We start from the raw sequence: 10,857 nt of genomic DNA, 5'->3' as shown, positions 1-10,857 counted from the left end.
GAAGTTAATGAGCCATGGCTTTGTGAAGTCATCACAACCACTTATTAAAATATTTACATTAACGTATGCATACATTTCAGCGCATGTGTATATTTTGACTCTTTGTGAAAGTCCACGTAGATCTTGTTTTGAAACCCCTTAAAGATGTATGCTGTGCAAAGATTTCACCACAAAACAGTATTTCCCTGAAGACCTCATCTCATCTAACCTCTTGACCGGTGATATATTAGCTACATGACAAGGTCATTGGCTTTTGGTGCATTTGTAATGTAAAAATAAATAGATAAAATATTTATATGAATAAATAAAACACGGAAAAATGTTAACCCAAACACAAAAAATGCGAGGCTTCTCTGTCTTGGTTTTACTCGTCAAACGAGTTTTCTCTCTCTCGCCTCTGTGTGTCTCTACCGTTCCCAAACACACAGGAGACTGCTAGCAGGAAGTAGAAAAAAAGAAGACAGCAGCTGACAAAAATAAGGAAGTAAACGTTGTCGGTTTAGAGCAGGAGCTCCCTTTGTGCTGTAAAGTAAAAGTAGATAAGTCGACAGCTCAGCAGCAGAATTCAAAGTACGACGGCTGCGCTAAGGAAGTTAGCCGTCAAGCTAATTCTTCACAGACTCCACATTAACTCAGAACAAGCCCTGGAGAGAAAACACGAGGGAAGAGGAAGACAGACGAGTAAGTACACTCTGCAGACTGCTGCAAACTGCCCTGCAGAATGAGGGAGAAAATGTCTGTGTATTTGTGTGAGGAGGCACTGTGTGAATGTGAGTAAGAGACAGAGAACTGGCAGAGAGGGGCGGTGGAAGAGCGAAAGAGGGGGAGTTTTCTCTCCATTACAGCACTTTTTCTGTCGGTTGTTTGTGTCAGCAGTGGAGAGAGTACACAAACAGAGCCCAAGAGAGGAAGGCTTCGAGGAGAAAGAGAAAGGAGACAAAAAAGTGTGTACCAGCCAGGCATGCATCTGTGCTCTTTTCATTCTGTTCAGCTTCACTCCTGCAGAGTGGTCTGAAAGGGGGTGGTGGTGAGTGCACATAAAGACAAAAAAGAACAAGATATGAAAAGGTCAAGGCTTGACGACATAACCAGGAAGGTGAAGGAAGGAGAGCAGGGGAGTGTTTGGTCATGCTGAGGGCACAGGAATACACACTCAGCACTTTCTGTTTGTGAGTCAGTAAACAATGTGAGTGTGTTTGCACACAAAGGCAGTTCAGTGACTGCAGATGTGCTGTAATGTGGCACTCGATGGCATTTCGTCTAGATGCCTGACAACATCTGTTTCGGGAATATTAAATCAGAGGGGATTAGTCCTGAGAATCTTGGACTTTCCCTTGTGCAAAGATGAGATGTGTTTACAGAAGGTCACAGCTAGTTATAACCCGTCTTCTTCTCACTGTTTCTCTCCTGTCAGACTTTGCTATCTGATACCTTGAATTTTTTCAGCCACCATGGAGCACAACGGAGAACCTGAGACAGGTTCTAATGAACTGAAACAAGAAGAGTTGCCGCAGATGGACGGTTCATGTGATGCGTGCGAGCCTGATGAGGCCCAGCCAGCGACACAAGTGTGCCCCATCTGCAGTTTTGCCTTCTGCCCCATCCATGCAGACAGACACGCCAGTAGCACGCATCATGTGCTATTGCCCTATAACCCCGAAGGCACCCAGGCTAATGGTCTTGGCACAAACAGGGACTCCAGAGTTGGAGGCGCAGCTGAGGATGAAGCTGTGGGAGAGATGGCAGCTGAAATGGGTGCAAATCGTGGGATGGCACCTCTTGGAGTGGCAGTAGTTAATGGGAATGAGAGGGTTGATCTTGAGGAAGGAGAAGGAGCCCATAACTCTCCACCTGTGGAAGCAGAGCTCGGCGAGGGAGCTGAGGGTGCAGAAGCAGGGCCAGAGGCTGGGGCTGCTGAAGACAATGGGAAGAGAAACACCGTGACAGTAGAGAGATTGCGTTGCAAGGAGCATGGCCAGGAGGGCTCCCTCTACTGTAAACCTGATGAAAAGATCATCTGTGTGGTGTGTGCTGTGCAAGGTGAGCACAAGGAACATGAGATCATAACTCTGCATGAAGCCTACGTTTGGCAGAAGGTGAGATGCACACTTATGTAAGGTTTATATATATATATATAGTGTACCTAATCTTTATGGCATGCCCCCCAACAATATCTGCTATGAAACATACAGTGTCACATGTCTAGTTTGCATTTCTAATTTTGTATTAGTTAGTGTGCCAATCATTGTCTTCAAGTTAATTTGAGAGGGCTATGTGCTCTATTTTAAATATATGTCCCATGATAACCCACAGTTCTTCATCAATAAATTAATTCTTACAGACACTTTGATTCTTGTGAAAGCTGTGAAAGAGAAATGAAACATTAAAAATACACCCCGATGTCCCTTTTGGTTTGGTGCCAATTATGGCTTCACCCTTACTTCGTTTTCCTAGATGGCCTTTTCTCTTCAGGCATTTTAAATAGAGCCACTGAGTCACAAGTTGTTTAGTGAAGCACTGCATTTGGTCTAGTAAGTCATGTTAATCTGTTGGATTTATGGGGGGAAAAAAGGTCCATCAAATCTGGGTTCATTTATGCAGAGCTTGGTGTTTCTGATTATTATAGTTTCATTTCAGGTCAGATGTTCAGCACACTGATCACATTTGGGCTGTGCTATTGCACAGAGGACAAGGTGATATGATCAGAAACAAGGGCTTAGTTTTGAATTAATGTTATGAGCATAAGAGGTTTTTGTTTGTGAGCGGTGAAATAAACTGATTTAGAAAGTCTGAGCAGAAGCCTTATTTTAAAATGGTCATGCAAAGTCACTGAAACTTAACTGTCTAGAACTGCAGTGTTGTCTTTGGTGGTACAAACAAAAGTAGAGCAACACACTTAACTGACTTACATTTACAGACACATATGGATTGATTACAGACAAAGAGGGTCAGACATACAGCCCAAGGCCACAGTGTTTAGTCTAAACACCCCTTAGCTTTAATCCTGCTTCCTGTGTTAATGTGCTCTTGTGGAGAAACTTTAACACCTTGTATATTGCATATCAAAATATGGAATATTGTAGTCTGTAGTCTCCTCAAAATGTTGTCATACTACCAGATGAGGTTTTTTTGGCACTGTCCTTGTGTAGAGTTATAAACTAAAATGTAAACTCAATGGTACTCTTTTGAATGAGTGCAAGATTAAGGTAAACAAATAATTAGCCTGCTGCATGTCTTGTTTGACTTGCACAAAAAGAATATCTGTGTTTGTGCTGTTTTTATAGTGGCCTACTGTGCTGTGTTTACCGCTTGTTTGTCTGTTGTATCTGCAGAGCAGGCAGGGTTATGACCTGCTGGGCTGTACACAACAGATGGCTGAGAAGATCAAGACCAAGTGGACCAACCCTGAGGTGAGTGCTAACTCCTGTGTACAGAAGCCTAACACTTGTTATACAGCAAAGAACCATTTTTAGAAAACCTCTCCCAAAAAAGGTGCACGCATCTGTTCTTAATTAATGAGCTCATACCGGCACCTATTTAAATGAAGTTTGAATATATTTGTGGTGATAAAAGGTGGTTTTAAATTCCATGCAAGGGGTGACAGGGCACCATTTGTATATTAATTTGGATTTTAGTGAGATTGTGCCATGTGTTTTGAGTTTGAATATGCAGATTATTTTTGAAGCTTACATTTAAGAGACAGCTGAACAATCAGTGTATTTAACATTAAGTGTCCAAGTGTTACAGAACATAGATATAAGAGGTTTGAGTTAGAGATCAAACAACAGTGTAGTTATACAAATAACCAGTTGCTTGAAGGTTTTTTACTTACTTGGGAGTGACTCCACAGTCAAGAAAATGATGGTCGATTTTAAGTCATATCCATGGACGTATTTAGGGCAAGCAGTGTCAGTCATCCTAACAAACTGAAGCTGCAGGCACTGGGCATTTCTATATTTTAAATGCAAATGCATATTTATGCTGGCACAGTTGGGATGTCACTGATATGAAGTCCTTGTATGCATTATTTCTTTGTCATGGCTTCTTTTAAAAGAAAAAAAAAAAGATGAATAGCGATTTAAAAAAAAAAAAAAAATCAACTAGGTTATATCTGTAGCAACAACTTGTTTGATTTTGTAGGTTCTGTAGCTACGATCGAACATTATTTGAAGCCCTAACAAGGAAAAAGACAAAAAGATATTAGTCTGTTACATCTTTTTGTGTGCAGTTATAAATATGATATAGACAGTGTAGTATCAGAAACGGCAGTCTAAAATAGAAGTAGATTATGTCGTAAAGGGATTCAGCATTGTGTATATTCATTGTGCTGCTCCATGCACAGACCACAGATATTCCCTATTGTGTTAGGTTTCTGCAGATAGAAGTCAGCTTGAAGCGTGGCTTCATTGTGTGATTACTGAGTCATGACGTTTTTAGACTTCGGTTGATTTCACTTTTTTGACTCAGCACTTCTGTGCCAAGTCAGAGGTTGTATTTTTCAAAGTGACTGTGATCTAGGCATTGTCATGTAAAAAAAATAAAGAGTGCTGAATACTGAATGCCCCGTAGCTGTTGTTAAACCCTTTTTGAACTGGGTAAGCTGACAAAAAAAAAAATCAAGTGTTCAGTCTTCGACTCAGAATATGCATATGGTGTAAAATACAATGTTGCATTGCAATGAATTTTTATTATTTTATAATTCATAATTAAGGCAATAAGGGGGACGAATTATCCAATATAATAATGAAGATCGTATCTTTACAGGACTGTTGTGCTATTTCACTACTTTTGTTTACTTGTTAAATCCACTCAAATTCTATGCAGGGCTGGCTTTGTGTACCAGCATCTTACTGTCGGTAGTGCCGTCTGCAAAGGCACCTGCTGGTGTAAGCATTGGGAGGTGGGATATGTGACATAGATTTGTTTCTTCTTCTCAGATTGTCTCAATCATCATGACACAGCTGTAACCTTACTTTACCATTTTCATCAAATCTTTTCCAGGTTGCCCTCCAAAAACAAACATGGTAACCTTTTTCTTAATGTCAGCCTAAACAAAAGCTATTCAAACTGAATTTTCATGACAAGTCAACCTTGAAAGCAGTTGCTGTATTTCCATTACAGATGCTATAGCGGGGGCATGTTCTGCCACTGAAAATAAAACCTGACCACATATGCCTAGGAGTTGTGCACTGAGAGGTGTGACAAACAAAGGCAGGATTGGGAATGTGCGTCCGCGGTCTCGGCTATTTACCATTTAAAGCTGCAGTACCTGTTCTCTCTCTCAACCACCTCTGCAGCCCTTGTTCTGCTGTATGCTCTGCTTTTATAACTGTGTCAGAACCCATCGGTGAGCCGTGGCACACGAGAGCATTGTTGAATACATGCAGAGATGTGACCCAAGCACAGTGGCGTAGTGTAACCGGTTAATTAGAGTGGCCTGTGAGAGAGAACACGTTTTCTGGCAGCCTACACCCCACCCAAGTTCATGTGTATTATCATAGTAAAATATCAGTGCCACCCCAAGGACTTCCTGAACATTTAGTCTGGGGTTGTTTCACTGTGGATTTGCAGTGTGCTTACTGAAAACCTCTTACCTGCTTGCTCACAGGGCACTGTGTTAGGGACTATTATGTGGTATGTCGGCATGTCCTCTCGGCTCTCTCAAATGTCAGCGTCGCTTATTATGCATGACAGGCAAGTCAGAATGACTACCTGTGCTGAGAAAAGTTGTGTGTGTGTGTGTGTGTGTGTGCACGTATAAAATAGAAGGTAAAGAAAAAGAGGAGCTGGAGGAGTTTAAATTGCATGGTATTGACATCTTAAAACACTTCAGAGAGAAAGAGGGTCTGAGTGGCTGTCTGTGTGTAGGTGAGAGGTGGATGAAAGATTTAACCCTTGGCTTGCATTTGCTTATTAATTCTAATCTGCTTATGTACTTTGCCACAGGCTTGGGGATTTTAATCTCTGAGCTCATATTGTAATTCTCCACAGGGGACTAGAATATAAGGGGGGAAAACAGTGATAAAGCTGCATACATATTAATAGAGGGCCAGAGGCGTAACATAATTTGAGGAGTAAAGATGGCCGTCTGTCAGTCAGCCAGTCACCTGAAGTTAACTATAGTAAGAGTGCAGGTGAGGCATGTTGGGGTTTCAAACCACAGCAGTACGTAGTCAGCATATTTACCTCGTCTCATGTTTTATTTACTTTTTACTTGTTTCTGCCAACCAGGATGCCGTCTAGGGCACATGCAGTCCACAGAGCCTCTCAGCTACAAAGAGAAGAGTCCATTAGCAGCACAGCAGTATCAGCCCAGTCACAACTGTGTATGTGTGTGCAGTGGCTACATCCATTTTCCCTGCCTCATAAAATCTACAAGAGCAGCAGACACATTAAAGGTGTCTTAGGAAGCTGAGGTTGAGGAATAGACAGGAGAGACATGAAAAGACTTGGCAGACTTGGTAGTGTTAGGTTTATTCACCCCTCTCTACCTTGTCCTATTCTTTCTCTTCCTACCTCCTTTTGCTCTTTAGAGCTGTCACTCCCATTTTATTTTGCCATTTTAATTGAATTTATCATGTATCATTCCCCAGAAAGTTTCTTGGCTGACATTCCTTTAGTCGAAAACAAATAAAAAGGTGTTGGAAATTGAAACTATGCTATTGTAAAACCATTTTATAACTTCCGCCACTTCCCTTTTTTCTTATTGTTTTATATGACTATAGCAGAGCTGTTTTTATTCAAATCAATTATCTGTCCCTTGCTTTGTTGTGTTAGAGGCTAAATTGGAAAATCTAGTTTCTGGGAGAGATAAAGGAGAGCGAGGGAGAGTAGTGTTCACTTGGAACAAGGCCACTGTTGCTAAGGGCAAGGACAGTTCAAATCCATTTAGTCCTAATGTTCTATTAATGCTTTTTAGGCCTTTTTAAAAAAGCATCACACCAAACAGAGCTGTGAATAGGCAGTAGAGTCTGCTGTGATTTGGAACAACAGAGAAACATATCTATCTGAACTCTGTCGCTTAAAATAAATCCCTAAAGCACAAACCTTTTTACCACTCCAAGGGCGATCGTGGCTCAAGAGTTGGGAGTTCGCCTTGTAATCGGAAGGTTGCCGGTTCGAGCCCCGGCTTGGACAGTCTCGGTCGTTGTGTCCTTGGGCAAGACACTTCACCCGTTGCCTACTGGTGGTGGTCAGAGGGCCCGGTGGCGCCAGTGTCCGGCAGCCTCGCCTCTGTCAGTGCGCCCCAGGGTGGCTGTGGCTACAATGTAGCTTGCCATCACCAGTGTGCGTGAATGGGTGGATGACTGGATATGTAAAGCGCTTTGGGGTCCTTAGGGACTAGTAAAGCGCTATATAAATACAGGCCATTTACCATTACAAAAAAAAAATGAGATGATTATTTTTCATCCGTTAAAAACAGGGAAAGTTTGAACCTTTGTATCAGTTGGTTAATTTTAGATGTTTTGATCATTGTGCTGATAGACCGTAGCAGTCTTTTGAAACATTTGGAGTTAACTACACATTAAAACGGCATTTTATTTTTATTTTTATTTTTTTTATGACGAATTTACTGAAGTTTCATTGTGGTTTAAAATGTTAAGATGAAAAACTCCTTTGTTATTAACACAGCTGCTGCTTTTATAATTCAGTCACTAATGGTGTAAAACATGGACGTAGCTTATGGGTCACAAAAATCAGCTAATGCGAAAGTGTTTTCAACTTACATTCTATTTATAGGCCACCAGATGGTGATAGCTGTAGTTCCAAAAAGACTTCGGATCTTTGGAAGTCTATGGAAAAACAGCTTTTTTTTCTCTCCCTCTAACTTTGTAAATCTTGGTAATTTTGTTTCAGAATTGAGGGTTATTCATGTAGGTTGCAATTTTACAATCAGTCCCTCTCCTTTTTTTCATGTATTTATTTGTTTGTTTGATTTGGATTTTTTTCTAATATCGAGGGTTCAAAATGGCACTTAAGAAACAAATGAATGCTCACGCTGTATCTTTACTCCAACTAGTTCCCAGTAAGCAGTGGACTGTTGTCCCTCCTGAGGCCTCATTTTGTGGCTTTAGTTTGCAGCATTGGAAATGAAGATTAGCACGCATGAGTGCTTCTTCCTTCTTCCTTTCCAATCGGGACAAATTCTCAGAGAAGCTTCATTGCTGAGTGAAAGGTCCAATGGCAGAGAGCTCTTGCTTCTCAACAAACAAAGAACTGATCCAGGATCACAGCCTCCATCTGCCTCAAAGGCCATGGGGCCTCACAGAGAACCAACAGAGATGGTTGAGAGAGAGGACGCCTAATTCCGTGTATTCATACCATAGCGTTGGCTATGGGAAGGTTTGTTCTTTATGGTTCCTCACTGTGGCAAAAAAGACTGTGTACAGTCCTTTTGTGTACAGGCATTTTCTCAGATTATTAGAATGTTTAAAATCGAAATTCTACAGTGAAAAACTTTCATCTGTCCATGTTTTTGCTCACATAGTTGTGAACCCCTGCCTATTTAGTCCTGAGGCACTCACTGTCTCAACTTTACTCTGTTGCATCTTTCCTGACATATTAAATATTTTGCCTTGTTAGAATTAACTTCAGTGTTTTTTGTTTTTTTTTTTTTTAAATAAAAAGTAATACAGCTTCTCAGTTTCAGCATTGGTGTGTTTCCTTGGTACTATTTTCTATAAACTTTAAATTATTTGAAAACTATTGCATTTTCTTTTTATTTACATTCCACAGAGCACACAGTTGTTTTGGCATTTTAGAATAAATGAACTCGGAGAGAGTCATGTAGTCAATGCTGGTCCTTTCTCTCCAGTAGTCTACAATGGGGGGCTTTGATACAAGTAGGTCTTGACAATGAATGAAACTTTGTTACTAGTCTAACCCAGTTGTAGTTTTTTGTTCTTTATCTGAGAGAAATACATTCATGGCATTGATTTTGGTGAAGATAAGAGAATGAGCAATGTGCATGTTTTTCTCTCCTCACACAAAGAAAGTAAATTAAAAGTGTTACTTCTTGCGCTTGGTTTAATGGGCAATTTGGAGAATCTGATTGCTTGTGCAGAAATGGCAAATACACGATAAAACTTTGGGCCCCAGGGGCCATGGCTCTGCCAACCTTAGTAAAGACTGATGATTCTTTGCTTCACTGGAGAGAGGGAGACTGAGGGGAAACAAGATTAAATAGATGGAAAGGAAGAGAGTGAAGTTCTGCTCAAGGGAAAACGGGAGACAGAGCAGCTGATGTTCATAGATTGAAGCAATTATATTCAGGAGCAGAGATCATGACAAGGGATTTTGGGTTATTTTACCTCATGACAGCATCTTCATTGGAGGTGGAGTTTTGTCTAGACAGAAGAACTGCAGGAACGAGTTTGTTTATTGAGGTGTTTTAATGTAATGAGTCATAGCTAAAGAGAGGCTCGTTGGGGAATGGGCAAAGGAATTAAAAAAGTATCTCAGTGAGCAGTTCTGCTGCCTTGAAAGCCAAACAGATGGCTTGCTGTGGTAGAAGGAGCCTCTGAGATCTCTATCTGCAGATGGGATGCATGGAGTTTGCCTTTGGGGAATCTAATATATGCTATCAATTAGTTAATGCATGACAGAGACCTGTAGGCTTGCTGGAATAATGTTCACATTTAAATGTATAAAGTCCCTATCTGACCCTCACATGCATTGCTTTTAATTGCTTTTCCCCCCGCATTCAGATTTTGAGTAGCTCATTGTGGTTTATTCTGGTTAATTTGTGGCGGCTGTATATCTCTGTTTTGTGGTGAGTTAAATTTGCCCTGTTTATTCGTTCTTTCTCATTGTTTCCTTCTTTGTCTCTTTGAACTCTTTCTACATATCTTAGATGTCTACTGAGGAACTTGAGGAGTATGTGAACAGTCAGTTTGAGGAGCTCCGCAAATTGGTGCTACTGGAAGAGAAGAGGACCCTTCACCTGGTAGACCTTAAAGAAGCATTCCTCACAGCATCTGCTGCTGAGAAAATCGCAGAGATCACTGTTGAGACTGAAAAGCTTCAGGAAGAAATGGCCAACATAACACACCAGCTATGCCTGCTGGAGCAGGCTGAGGCGCAGGCAATAGCTCCTGTAGTGGCAGTAGAGGCCCTTTTAGCAGGGCCTGGAGCAGCTCACAGAGTGCTGGTAAGAGTAGCATTCATAACATTTTATTTTTATGAGGGATGTTTACCTTCTTAAACCTTTTAAATGCAGTGGGGAATATAATTGTTTCCTCTAAGTTGGTGCCTTTTTAAACAAAATCTGATTTTTGTTAATTAATTAATTAAATTATTTTTATAGCTATTTTCTTTATGTTCTTAGACTTTTACGCTACCTATTTGTTTGACCAGTTAAGCAGGAACTATAGTGTTGCAGAGACTATATAAAAGCAGTCATTCCTGTTTTACTATAATGAAATCTGCCTGTGGGACACATCCCATCTTGATGCATTGTAATCCAAAGTCACCAGACGAGTCCACACAGTCTCAGACACTAACATCTACCTAGAGCGTTAAACTTACCGTCAAAATGTATGTCGTGAATTGAAGCATGCCAGCAGGCTCGCAGCCACAGAAACTATACCGTACCCAGTACACTGGAGCCTTTCCACTTGCATATTTAAACAAGCTTGTTTACTAACTAGACCTAAAAATGTCATTAACATACCAGTCTTAGAACATTAACCAAGTGCTCAAGAAATTTAATGAAAAGACAGTGTCTTACTTACATGTTTGATTGAACTTGGCACCCTAATTAGCAACATCACAGCACAAGGTCTGTTGAGAAGATTTTGAAAGAATGATTAACTCGTGTAACATGAGAACATGCTTGTAAAAGCAGTGCTATTGCTC

At 40.8% G+C, this 10,857-nt stretch overlaps 1 protein-coding gene across 3 annotated transcripts in view; it reads left to right on the top strand.

Moving 5' to 3' along the window:
- The first annotated feature begins 427 nt into the window (after positions 1-427).
- Positions 428-10,857, top strand: part of trim44 (tripartite motif containing 44) — a 60,774-nt gene continuing 50,344 nt past the window's right edge. Inside the window, exons 1-4 of one of the 3 annotated variants that reach the window (XM_085411821.1) lie at positions 428-681; positions 1,447-2,096; positions 3,333-3,410; positions 9,854-10,150. In XM_085411821.1, coding sequence (XP_085267947.1) covers positions 1,452-2,096; positions 3,333-3,410; positions 9,854-10,150 — 1,020 coding nt within the window. In that variant the 5' untranslated portion in view covers positions 428-681; positions 1,447-1,451. Of the gene's footprint in view, positions 682-740; positions 945-1,414; positions 2,097-3,332; positions 3,411-9,853; positions 10,151-10,857 lie in introns of those variants that run through there. The other 2 variants (XM_085411819.1, XM_085411820.1) reach the window with 2 other exon arrangements.

Source organism: Rhamphochromis longiceps, linkage group LG7 (assembly GCF_057381845.1).
Source record: "Rhamphochromis longiceps isolate RC_006_pf linkage group LG7, R_longiceps_female_GT1.1, whole genome shotgun sequence".
NCBI classification, from domain to species: Eukaryota; Metazoa; Chordata; class Actinopteri; order Cichliformes; family Cichlidae; genus Rhamphochromis; species Rhamphochromis longiceps.
The sequence above is the reverse complement of the archived record's forward strand: the minus strand, read 5'-3'. Positions and strand labels throughout refer to the sequence as shown.